This window comes from Trichosurus vulpecula, chromosome 4 (assembly GCF_011100635.1).
Source record: "Trichosurus vulpecula isolate mTriVul1 chromosome 4, mTriVul1.pri, whole genome shotgun sequence".
Classification (NCBI taxonomy): domain Eukaryota; kingdom Metazoa; phylum Chordata; class Mammalia; order Diprotodontia; family Phalangeridae; genus Trichosurus; species Trichosurus vulpecula.
In genome coordinates, this window is record NC_050576.1 from 132572818 (window position 1) to 132585849 (window position 13032).

Here is a 13032-nt window from a genome sequence, read left to right on the forward strand (position 1 = left end):
GGGCACTTGGTTGAACTGAGTGCGAAGAGCCCATTTTGTTTACCAACACACTACTGTGTGGAGAACATGGCTAGGTGTTTGGGAAATACAAGTGTTAGATGTTACCATGGGATGTACCTGTAGCACTGCCATCCTCTTTCTTTGATTTTTTTTTCTTTTCCCAAACATAACTTCTAAAGAAACCTTTTTTGGTTGTCATCAGCATTCATCATAAGTCTCAGCAGGTTCTAAATCTTACAAGTCTGGACATTATTCCTGCAGGAGCACTTTGCATTTATTCTTATTTATCTGCCCTAGGTTCCATCTTCTGCATATGTTGTTTAAATACATATATACACACATACATACATATATATATATATATGTACGTGTGTGTATGTATATACATATATATACATAGACACACACACATATGTTGGTCGCCAAGTTCCTGCCCATTTACATCTGTCTTGTTAGTCAGCTTTACTTTTTCTTCCTCACTGGTGGAATTTGAGTTTTTATCATCGGATCAGTTCGTATGCATGTCCTGTCTCTCTTGAATTACATATCCTCTGTACAATTTTAGCTCTAAAGTCTTTCAGAGTTGTTTGTGTTCACAGAATTGTTGTATTTGTACAATTCTCCTCATTTTACTTGTATCAGTTCGGAGAAGTCTTCCAAGGTTTTACTGAGACTGTCTGTTCTGATACTTCTCATATCATCAGAGTATTGTATCACATTCATAGACAATAATTTGTTTTACCATTCCACAGTTGGTAGGCGCTCTGCTTAATTTCCAACAAACAGAGCTTTGCAACAAGAGCTGCTATGAATTTTTTTGTACCTATCGGCCCTCTTTCTTACAGTTATGAGAGTGAAATTATCAGCATCTGTGTCCTGTCTTGGTATCCTCTCTGTAAAAAGAGGTAGCAGCAGCATTATTGGGAACCAGCCCACAGGCTTACACTAGCCAACAGTGCCCAGACCATCAGTGTCCTTTGATCGTCCTCTGGTTGGCCTTGAATCCTGCTTTCTGCTCCTGGCTCCCCTGAGCATGTAGCTATGATCCTTTGACACTAACCTATGCCCCCTGGGCCCCTCTGGGATTGTTTTGCTTGAGTTGTGTTTTCATGGACCCACTAAGGACAACAGGAGGATGGGGAGTGCCTGAATCTGGCTGGTCAGAGTGAGCTGACTTGGCAGTGCCCCCCAGTAGCAGAGGCAAGGGCTTGGCTGCCTACACCCTTGTTTGTCTTACCCATCCAGCAGGGGAAGTAGATTCCATGAAAATAGGTGATGGGATTATTTGAGCTGCCTTCAACTTCCAACCCCTCCTCTGTTGCCTCATCCCCCATCGAGCTCTCCCCCTGCATCTTTTTTTTTTTTGTTCCAAAGCAGTTATTGATGATGGGTCACTTTGTTTAGTTGAGTAAGTGAAACCAGAGGTCAGGGAGCATTTACGGGGAGGTCAGTGTCAGGCCTGCCTTCTGTGGCAGCTGATATCCTGAAAGCGTACTTGTTGCAAGGCCCAGGGCTGTCCAGCCTTCTCTTTCCATCTTTAAGAGCAGCAGATGAGATGTGGATTAGACAAAAATGAGAACTTCTAGATTATACAGAGGTGTCAAGTCTATTTTTTTTAAAAACATACAAGCCTTAAAGCACTTGTGTACATCATTTCTGATCCTCACAGCGAGCTTGAGAGGTAAATTTAGAGTAGATAGTCTTATCTTCTTGTTCCCGAGGAGGAAGCACAGACAGTAAAGTTAGTCCATGGTTTCTTAATGACAAAAGTCTCCTGACTCCAGATCTCCTGGCTCCTGGGCTGCTGCTCTTACTGCTAGGTCAGCCTGGCCACAGAATTTTTTTTTTTTAAAGATCATAAACTACGATGGCTGGAAGTGACCTTAGTGATCATTGAATCCAGGGCTTTTTAACCTTTTCTGTAACTTTCCTCCCACCTTTGACAATATCTGATAGAGCCTATGAGCCCCTTCTCAGAATAAGGTTTAAAAATGCATAAAATAAAATATATAGGATTTCAAAGGAAACCAATTATTTTGAAATAAAGATAGGATTTTTTTCTCCTCCAAGTACACAGACCCACTGAAAGATCCCTCTCTAATAATCATATTATAAATGAAGAAATAAGATCAGAAGGGTCGAGTGACTTACTCTGAGTAACATACGGTGGAATGGCAGAGCTGCGGCCAGTCTTCATATCTCTTGACTTCCAAGCCCAGTCTTCTTTCCTCTGTACCACTCAGGTTCTGTTTGTTATTGTTTGTGACTGTTCTTCCTCACCCAGCTCTGGGAACTTGGAGGCCAGATTCTAAGAACTACCTGGAATAGCGTGTGAAGACCACCTTAGAGATCCTTCTTCTTCCTCTCGCACAAGAAGGATTGGAGTCTCATGGGTCTTTTTCATTCTTGGGGTGGTGGGGGAAGGGAATGTGTCGGAATACAAATGCCCAGGTGGCCCTCTCAGCCAGCAGCCTGCTCCGTGTGAATTCTCCTGATGTACCACAGCAAGGACAGGTGACCTCTGCGAGCATTTTCTTTACCACTTTGTGCTTTACGGGAAAAAGCCTAAGCCTGGCTCTATGTGTGTAAGTCTCTTGCTAGGTCTGGGGTTTCTTGCAGAGAGGAAACTGGACCCTAAACAGATTTCTTTTTTGCTTCTTTGGACTTTGTCTCCTTTTGGCCAGCTAGCTTCCTTTTGGGGGTAAATTTTTTTTGGGAGGGACAAGAGAAGGATTTAAAAAAAAAACATTTCTCCACATGGCTACCCAGAGAATGACAGAGGAAGGCATAGTGAACCAGCCTTATGGGCTTCCGGAGTGATTCTGAGGGGCCTGCAGTGCAGCTGGGGGACGGAGAGCATGGCAGCTGCCCTGGCTCCTAGGCCTGGATGCTCAGGATTTGATCAGGGATAACTTGTGTAGCAGTCTCTCAGATGAGAAGGGATTCGCAAGGCCACTTAGAGAGTGCAGCATGTGCCTGTGTGCTAAAGTCTGACCCATCCAGTCTTCCATTCACTAAGCTGATTTCTAAGAGAATGTTCCTGCCCTTCAAGGAGCCTCCAGGCTAGTAGAGGAAATGCTGTGTATCAGGATCATACAGTATCTCGTATTGGTGGTTCTGTATGCATATTGAAAGCATATCGTCCAGATTGCACTCTGCTCTGGTCAGTCACTCTATCAGCAAACTTTTATTAAGTGCCTGCCATGTGCCAGGGAACCTACCAGCAGCTGGGGTCACATGTACAAAATTGAGACTTCCTGCCCTCAAGAAACTTGCATGCTGTTGGAGCATGTTCACAGGGAGGTAAGTCTGAGTCTCTGAAAATGCCCTCAGTGACAGAGGGCATCGTGAAAGCCCTTGAGGTGGTGCTGGACCTGAGCTTTAGGATGTAGTTTGCAGAGGGAGAGAGGGAGAGCTTTCCAGGCATTAGGGGTCGTCTCCCCAGAAGCACCAAGGTGAGAGTTATATGGAGGAGACGGATGGGAGGCAGGGAGGAGGCCATTGTGATGGACTGATTTGTTCTCCATTCTGATCAGTCAGCAGGGATTTATCAAGCACCCCCTACGTGCCAGACCCTGTGCTGAGCATGAGTGAGACCAGGGGAATAACGTGTGCCATCTTGGAAAGATAAGCGAGAATCGGCTTGTGGAGGCTCTGGTCTTTTATCTCAGAGGCAGTGGGGAGCCTTGATACTTCCCCAGCATGGCCAGACCTGTCCTTCAGAAATATCTGTTTGACAACTTGGTGGAGGAGGGATGAGGCCAGATACAAGGCGGCCATTGTGGTAGTCTGGACAAGAGGTTATGAGAACCCAAGCTGTGTGGGTCATGGTGTGAGTGGAGATAAGGTGATGATCTCAGAGATGTACAGGGAAAATGGATGCAAAGTGGATTGGATGTAGTGGTGAGGAAGAGGCAGAGTGAAGGTTGACTTCAAGATCGTGAACCTGGCTGACTAGAATGGCTGTGCCTTCGACAGAAACAGGGAAGTTAACTGGAGGGGATGAGTTAGTGGGAAATTTCAGTTTTGTGCACGTTGGGTTTGAGGTGCTAAGGGACACGAAGGTGGAGGAGGCCAGCAGGCTGCTGGAGATGGAGAATTGGAGCTGAAGAGACAGACCAGAGCATAAGCAAAGCTAAGGTATGTGGCTAAACCCCATCATGTGTGGTGATGGGCACGCCATTTTAGCCAAGGCATTGACTGACTGGAGCAGGCATAGGGCTGCGCCGTGAAGACTGGAGGGTTGAGGGATCCAGCGGTGAACATGAACTGCCTGGACAGAAACGCCTCTGGTGGGGAGGAGAGGGTGGCAGTCCTCAGGGATTGATGGACAGCCCTCATGCGAGATAGGCATTGAGTCTAGCTAGCAACACTAGATTTGAGAGTTATAAAACGACCTCCAAATCCTCCAGTCCAACCCCATTCATTTTGCCAATAATTATAAATTTACTCTATGGGGCTTCTCATTTGGTTCCCACACTAACTCTCTTAGGAAGCTGCTGTTATTTCTGTTTTCACAGATGAGAGAATTGAGCCCCAGGTAAAGGAAAGTGATTCTCCATGGGAGGAAGGGGGTCCACTCACTTAGTGGGGGCGGGGGGGCATGTTGCCAGGCCCTTTCCAGGATTTGCTTTTCATTCTCTGGGCAAGAACCTGTAAAGCCCCCTTTCTTGTGCTTGTTAGGAGGAGGCAGCCAGGGAGCTGGGGAGGAGATTGTGTGCTTAGAGTTAGGGACCTGGGCTTCAGTCCCCACCCTGAGACTGTGTAAGTGACCTCTGGGCCTCAGTTTCATCTGTAGAATGAAGGGTTTGAACTCCAAGCCTTCTGAGGTCCCTCTTGATCTGTGATCCTCTATGTAAAATGAGGGATCTGGCCTGGGTGACCCCCAAGGGCCCGCTCTGCATTCTGTGACCTTATTACCACCACCACCACCACTCCCCCCCCCATGCCATTCCCTGTGCTGTAGTCACAGAACGCTTCCTACAGCTGCCAGATTACATTCCTAAAGCAGAGCTCTGCCCATTATTTGATCATGCTTAGCGCTGAGGAGGTCAAGGTCATGGATTAAGTTTTAGGAGGAAAAGGTTGTAGTCATCACCTGGCCTGCAGTCTGTGAAGCAGCACATACTTCCTCAGCCCCTGATGTGTGGCTCCCTGGGGAACACAGAAGTATCCCTGCCCTCAGGCAGTTTACAGTCTTATTGCAGAGACAAAACTACAAACATGGAAACCATGAAGATTTCACACTGCTTATATTTGGGTGTGAGGCAGCTCAGGGTCCTGGGAACAGCTCTGAGTTGGGAGACACTGGCTTAAATCCCTCCTCTGCTACCAAGGCCTGTGTGGCCGTGGGCAAATGACTCAGCTTCTCCCAGCCTTTACTTCCCGCTCTCTAAAATGAAATCCTCTGTAAGATCCCTTCTAGCTCTGATCTGATGGTTCTAGGAGGCAGCATGGAGAAAGAACGCCGCCCTGGGGCCTAGAAGTTTTGGGATTTGAACCCCACCTTAGGCCTTGACTGCGAGATCTTGGGAAAGTTCCTCAATGTCTTTCAGCCTCAGACTCCTCACCTATAAAATGGAGGTGATGATCACATCTGCTTTGTAGGATCAGAAGAGAAGATGTATGCAAAGTGTTTTGTAATCCTTAAAGTGCTATAGAAACATGGGGATAAGTGCTTCCCACTAGGGGATAAGTGCTTCCCACAGGAGATGGAACATGCCCTACATCTCTGAGGATGAGTAGGGTGCGGATTGGAGGACACAGGCCCTCGGACTCTCGCAGGTGTTCTCTCCAGGGGTGTGGTCCTGATGGGGGGCCTGGAGGGTCAGTGTCACTGAGGAGTTGGGATCATGGCACAGCCACTTGCTACTTACATGATCATTGCCAAGCCACCCCCCTCTCGGGTCTGTAAAATGTGAGGATTGGACTTTAAGGCCCTTTTGACTCTAAGATCTCTGGTCCCCACGAATGCATTCTTCAGCATCTCAGTGTGGGCGCGTATTGTCAGACTGCAGCTGCCTTGTTTGTCTTCGCCTTTGACTTAGGGAGGGAAAGTCCTGTTACAGAGAAGAAATTGGCCAAGGCACGAGCTGTTTGAGGGTTAACTCTGCCTCTGCGGTTTATTTTGATAAGACAAGCCACTGGGGGAACAGAAGAAGAGAGGGAGACTTGGAGTTGATGTTCATTGGGGACGCCAGACCTTCTGGGACTGCTGTCCATCCTGCCCAGTGTCCACGTGCAGCCACAGTGAGCCAAGACGAGCTGGTATCAGGCTGACAGTGAATGAGGTCAGGCTGATAGTGACCTGGCCTGGCCTGGGGGAGTGGCGTGTACCAACTTAAGCCATGTCTTTCTTTATATGAATGGGATGTGAAAGAGAGAGCTAGACACATTGTGAGTGGAGGAATAGGAGGCCTCTCCTGCCTTTTTAATAGGCCTTCTGCTCATTAAATAAGCTGATTAAAGAGCCTGCCTTTCCTCGTAGAACCTAATAGGAAATCAAAGCCTGGTAGATCTGGACAGTGCCTGAGAGGCCGTTTGGTTCTACCCTCTCATTTGAGTGAGGTGGGAATCAGACATTTTTGTTAGTCCTAGGTTGAGGTGCCCTTCGCCTGAGTCAGTTTCTCAGATAACTTGTTTTTCCCTTTAGTCACCCAAACTTTAATATTCACTATTTTAAATCAGGTTTTCTGAAAATGTATTCCATACTCTCCAGCCTCCCTTACTAGAGCTACTGAACACGATTTAACTCTCGATGACCCAGAGCCATCCTTTGGAAATAGTATTACGTTGTGCGGTAATGAAGTGACACCCTTAGGACTCTCTTGGATTATGTGAGGGGACCCTACTTTTAACTGCCCTTAGAGCCCTCCTGTGCTCTTAAGTTTGGTGTGTGCTCTTTGTAGTTGTTCTGTCTCCTCCCCCGTGTCCTGCTGTCCTGTCGGGTCGCTCGCTGCCCTTAGCAGTTCTTTCTGATTTCATAGGATTTAGAAGACCTTAGAGATGGAGTTCAGAGTCTTGCAGATAAGAAAAACTGAAGTTCAGAAGAAACATGCTTCCCACAGCTGCCAGATTACATTCCTAAAGTGGAGCTCTGCCACCCCCCTATCTCCCCCCCAGGAGGTTCCCGAGGGTCTCCTCCATCTCTAGGATAAACACAAAGCCTCTTGCTTACTTGCACATCCTGGCTCTCTCCAGCCCGTCTCTCATGGCCCCTGGTGCCTTACCGCCCCATGCGCTCTGTGCTGGGCCGCTCTGGCCCGCTGGCTGCTCTTTGTCCAGGTGGTCTTTCCCATGCTCACCTCCTCTCTTGGCTCTCGTCAGGGCTCAGCTTTAGCCATTTACGTCTAGAGGTCTCGTTGGACTTTCTCATTTTTGCTGCCTCTGATCTGCAGCGTCCTAGAAACCAAAGCAGCCAAGCTTGTGGGGATTGTGAATTGAGTGAGAATAGATGGGCCTTGAGTGGGGAACAGTGAGGTCAATTTGGCTGGATCACAGTGTCATTAAGGAAGGCCAGTGGTGTACCGTATGTCTGGAAAGATAGTTTGGGGCCAGAAGAGCTGCTCTCTTAGGAAGCCCCTGGAGTCTCTGGGTAGGGCAGCCTAAGGATCATCCCTGGTGGGTGTGGGTGGGCACAATAATCTTGACCAGAGGAAGTGAGGGTGGCTGTGGGAATAGAGCCCCGGATGGATGTAAGAGCTGGAACTGTGGTGGGCTCTATTCTAGGGAGATGAAGTTGTTGCATAAAGAAATGGCCTCAGGCTAAGAGAGGGCTGGCTCCCTCCTCTCCCTTCCCCTCCCCCTCTTCAGATAGAACAGTAACAGAACTGAGGTATGTATTTGAGACTTCCAGCCTGCCCCTTGAGTTAATGGGAGGCAATATTGAATAGCATTGCAGAAAGAGGACTTGGGATCCTTACCATCATCCTTAAAGGTTTTTAGGAGTTTCCTAAAAAAAAAAAAGTTATCCTAAGCATCAGGGCAGCTGAGTGGTGCAGTGGACAGAGTGCCAGGGCCTGGAGTCAGGAAGACTTGTCTTCCTGAGTTCAAATGTGACCGAAGGTACTTACTAGCTGTGTGAGCCTGGACAAGTCACTTAACCCTGTTGGCCTCAGTTTCCTCATCTGTAAAATGAGCTGGAGAAGGAAATGGCAAAACCACTCCAGGATCTCTTCCAAGAACCCCCCAAATGGGGCAGGTTACCAAGAGTTGGAAAGGACTGAACAACAAACAACAAAAACCCATGGTGGTGGTGGTGGGGTTCTCAGTTGGCAAGATAGTTCTAGAAACTGACCCTAGTGTACTTGGGGAAAGTGACAGCTTAGGTTACTTCAGCAGGAAAGAAAAATTCGTTGAGTTAGTTCATTTTAATATCATCATACCCTTCAGGAAGCTTGGTTGGGGCAAGGAACTGGGCAGAGGGAACTTTAAGAGGAAGGTGCCATGGAAGAGCCTGGGTTGTTGTAAAAACTCTAAAGCTTTATAGACTGGAGTGAGTGCAGGTGTTTTTTCTGGTCCCACCATATGGGGAAAGATTGATTCCTACTGATGTGGGTCGCCGATCAAGCAGCAACGATTTTCATTATTTTTCTCTAGAATAGATTCCCAGGCCTCCTTAGCATAGAGAATCTTAACCTGAGATCCATGCACTTGGTTTTTAAAAACATTCTGATAATGGTCTCTCAGCATAATTGGTTTCCTTTGCAATCCTACATATTTTATTTCATGCTTCCAAAAGGGTGATTCTGAGAAGGGGCCATAGTTCTCTTGAGACTTTGCAAAGGGCCCAGCAATATCAAAAAGACCAACAGCTCCTGCTTGTGTATGTTTGTTTGTCTGGTGGTTTTTTTTTTTAACCTGGTCAGTCTTAACATTCTTCAGGTCCTTTCTCAATGATACTTGGACTATAAGGAATGATGACACCTGGTTTTTTATTTGTACAAGGTTTGAAACTCCTTAGTTCTGTGGTGAGATGAAGGTAATTGGAAGGAGGGTGCAAAAGAGAGGCAAATAACCACAATGTGTTTGCCTGGGGCACTGAGGAGTGGGGCTGCTCGTAAATAACAGAGCCCTTTAGTTTCTAAAGTATTTTGGGTGACTGGTGGGCTAACTCAGGGATACCTGAAGCAGAGCTTCCTGGTTACACATGCTGGTCTGGCCAGAGTAGAATTCATAGGTTACTAGCCTTGGTGCCAGGAGAACTGGCCCCACTGGCCTGTGAACAAGTTTGAGCTCTCAGAGCCTCCTCAATTTTCCCACCTCTAATGTGGGGATAATATTTGATTGCCCAGTGAGGAGAGAACCGCTTTGCAGCCGTTAAAGCCCTATGTGAAGATTAGCAGTGGTGGTCATTGCCATCATGACGAGTGCTATGTTTTTGTTCTTTTTCAGGTCTGGCTGTTGGTCTAGGCTTTGGGGCCCTGGCCGAAGTTGCCAAGAAGAGCCTCCGATCTGAAAACAGCGCAGGTGAATAATGTTCTTGAACCCAAAAAAACTCTTCTCAGGATCGAGTCCCTTCTCTTGTTCTTCACAGGGGACTGTGGGTTCTGGTGGGAGCAAATGCAAGTCTGAAATTCAGTTTGTGTGGAGGTGGGAAGGAGGTGGGGGGGGGGATCTTCTTTCCCTTCCTTTGGGAAGGAGCTTCCTTTTTGATATGAAGATGTTCCTCTCCTCCTTTAAGACAACCTGGAGGTGACCAGGTTAGCATGGACGGGACTTGCTGAATCTCAGGGGCACACGTGCCCTTGGGAACAGGGGCACCACTTGGCTGAGATCCAGGGTCTCCAGTGGTCGTGGGGTGGGCTGCGTTAAGGGTGATATTTGTATTGTAAAATCTTCTTAACTGGGTTTAGGGGAGGGGCTGCTGTCTGAATTAGTGACAAGTCCTAATTATGGAGTATTTAGAAAAGAAAATAGACTCTTATCACTTCCAGGAACATACAGTAATCCCAATCAGTAGCGGACAAAGTGCTGCCACATCTCGGAGGGCCTGCTCTATTGAATGGAATAGCCTTGTGTTTGTGTGTTTACTGAATTGAGCTGGGCTTCTTCAAAGTGCTAGGAACTAGTTTCTGTTCCGTTTGCATAGGCAGCCCTTGCCCCTTCCTCCCACAGCTTCTCTCTAGATTTGTATAAATCTCAAATTATCCATGTTTGTGGGCATCACCTCTCCCTGTTCACATGTTTCCAAAGGGCAGCTAAATGGCCTCAGTCTCTCTGCCTCTCCCCCACCCCCAGTATGTGTGTTCCTTCTTCAAACCTTGTTTGCCCAGGGCTCCTTAGAACTGAGGTCAGGCACAGGTGCTGGGGCTGGTGGTCACCTCTGTGTGGCCAAGCTGAGAGCCAGGTCCTCAGGTTTCAGGGCAGTTGGCTGTCTTCAAGGCAGATGATGTTCTGCTCCCCAGGGGATAAATGACAAGGGGAGATTTTGTTGCCATAGAAATGGTTTAATTTAGCAGGGAGGGAGAGGGAAGGGGAATTCTGTCCTCTCTGTGTGCGAGAGTAGAATCTGTCTCAGGAACCCAGTCAGAACCACCCCTAGTGCTCAGGGTTGGGGGTGCCCCTGGGGGAGAGGGCTGGGCCTGGATTGATACTCGAATTGGATGCTTAGTCCCCTTTGCTGGGCCTCTAGACTTTGGGGGGACCCTGAATGGAAGGAAAGCGTGGCTCCAACCGCCGCCTTCTCATTCCTTCTGCCCCTGCTCATAGAACAGCCCAGGTATAGGACTGGAAGGGGCTATGAGGACCATTGAGTCCACCCCTTACTTTGATAGAGGAGGAAATGCAGGTCCCCACGGGGGAGGTGATTTCCTGGTCATCATGTAGTCATTAAGTGCAGGAGCTGGGGTTCAAACCCAGTCTTAGGAATCCCAGTCCGTCTCTCTGTGTGTGCCCGCCAGAGGAAAACAACTTGTTTGACTATTAAATGTTCATTTAAATCACTCCTCTTCGCCTTGAAGACTGTCTCTTAGGCCACATAGGACTAGGGTTGGGCTGTGTGCCCTGCCATCAGTGTGGTGACTGACAGCCCATTATCTCCTCCTCAGAGGCCATTTGTGCAGAGAGAATCATGCTGGCCCCAAATCTTCCTTCTGTGACCTGTTTCTCATGCCTGCCACCCAGTTCCAGTGGGGAGATGCGGGTCTTCCAAAGGGTTGGGGGACGCCCAGTGTTAGGTTGGCAGGAGTAGCTCCTGACCTTGCAGGTGGAGGGCAGAGAGCAGGATTTAGCTGGAGTATTTATAGTGCCAGAGATGAGACACTTTTGGAAATGGAACCCCCATTTTGCAGGAATGGGAAGACCCCCCTTTCTATCTTTCCAGCAGCTGTTGGCTGCTGCTTTTCCTTCTCTCTAACCCACCTTATTTGTTCAGCTTCATGTGTCCTGATTTCAAGGTCAGGGATTGGTGTTTTCTCCAAGGGGGTGGGGATCGTGAGCCAGGCGGCCAGCATGGGGTAGGGGGCTGCAGAGTCAGAGAAGAGAGAGCAGGAAATCACTTATTTCACAAACCCTGATTAACTGCCTGCTGTGTGCAAGGCACTGGACTATATAGTGAATACAGATATAAAAAATGATGCCGTACCTGCAGGGAGCTTCTCTTCTTCTAGAATGGTCACAGAACCATTGATTTAGAGCTGCAGGTGACCTTGAAGGGACCTCATCTGGTACAACCCCTTGGTTTCATGGATGAGGAAAAGAAGGCTGGGAGGTGAAGATAATTAGTGACAGATTCAAACTCGAGTTTCTTCCTGAGATGGAGGCCCCTTTTCACCACACCCACTGGGTGTCCTCTCATACTGAGGGAATCCTAGGGTCTAGAGCTGGAAGGAGGTTAGAGCTCCTCCCATCTTGTTCTCTTATTTGGAAGCTCAGACAACCTCTGCAGATCTCAATGTTCTCATCTGTAAAATGAGGTGATAGACTCAGATCCCCTCATAGGTTGGGTGTTCATAATTTGGAAACTGTAAATCCTTATACAGTTTGTTCTCAAAGGAGACAGTCCCAAAGTCAGTAACAGCCAGGGTTTAACCTTAGGTCTCCTGACTCCAAATTCATCACTCTTTCCACTCCTATACCAACCCTGTAAGAGCCAGGGGCATTTAGATCTGTGGAGGAGCCTCAACGCTTGTGGTGTAAGCAGTGCCTTCAAACCTAGTTCCTTTCTCTCTCTTCCTCTCACTCTCCTCTTTTCCCCTCCTCTGTCCTCTCCTAAGTCTGTGCCTCTAGCCCTTCCCTCGTTTACCTCTTTTCTCCTCTCTGGCCGTAAACCTTGCTCCCCACCCTCCTGCCTACTGCAGAACAGAATGTGCTAGGTCCATTTAAGGACATGGCTATTTTTATTACAGGGTGAGGGGATGTTGGCATGTAGTCTCCTTTGTAGGTGAGGAGAGTTATCAGTTCAGGGGCTTGCATCACTTGGCCCAGATTTAATGCATTCATCATCATTCCAGTTGTCGCCTCTCTTCACTCTCCCTTAGACATACCTTAGGGGTTACTGTCATTTCTTCTGGTTTATTCTGCCTTGCAGAACCAAGCTCTGTGCTTGATCTCAGTGCCCAGGTCCTTTGAAAATCAGGGTCCTTCCTCTGTGAGGGAGTCAGATGAGCCCTGCACAGCTATTTGAACTGACAGTGAACCTGGATGGGCTCTGCTCTGCTCAGAGAAATTCCTTCCTCTCCTTTCTCAGGACAGGTCACATCTTACTCATTCACTCATAACCCTCCTCTCTCTCTTTCCCTCTTTTCTCTCTGTCCCACCTGCTCTCTTTCTCTAGAAGTACCCCCTGCCCAACCATTCCTTCCTAGCTCTGGACCTTGGCATCAGTAGCTGCCTACTCCCACCCCCTGCTTGGTCCAGTTTGGCTAGCTCTCTAGCCCACGTTCAGAATTACTGTTAACCACACTTGCGGGGCTTATCTCCACTCCTCGTCTGTAAATCAGTTGGTTGCTCTGGTTCCAGTCAGGTTGGACCTTCCCCCAAATCTATAGAGATTTATTTCTTGATGGTGGGGGCGGGGATCTTGTCCATACA

General features: G+C 48.0%; 1 protein-coding gene across 2 annotated transcripts in view; it reads left to right on the top strand.

Annotated features, from left to right (window-relative positions):
• Positions 1–13032, top strand: part of COQ8A (coenzyme Q8A) — a 71827-nt gene that overhangs the window by 47311 nt on the left and 11484 nt on the right. For both annotated transcript variants that reach the window (XM_036755435.1, XM_036755436.1), the window contains one exon: positions 9394–9468. In XM_036755435.1, the coding sequence (XP_036611330.1) occupies positions 9394–9468 (75 nt within the window). The remainder of the gene's footprint in view (positions 1–9393; positions 9469–13032) is intronic.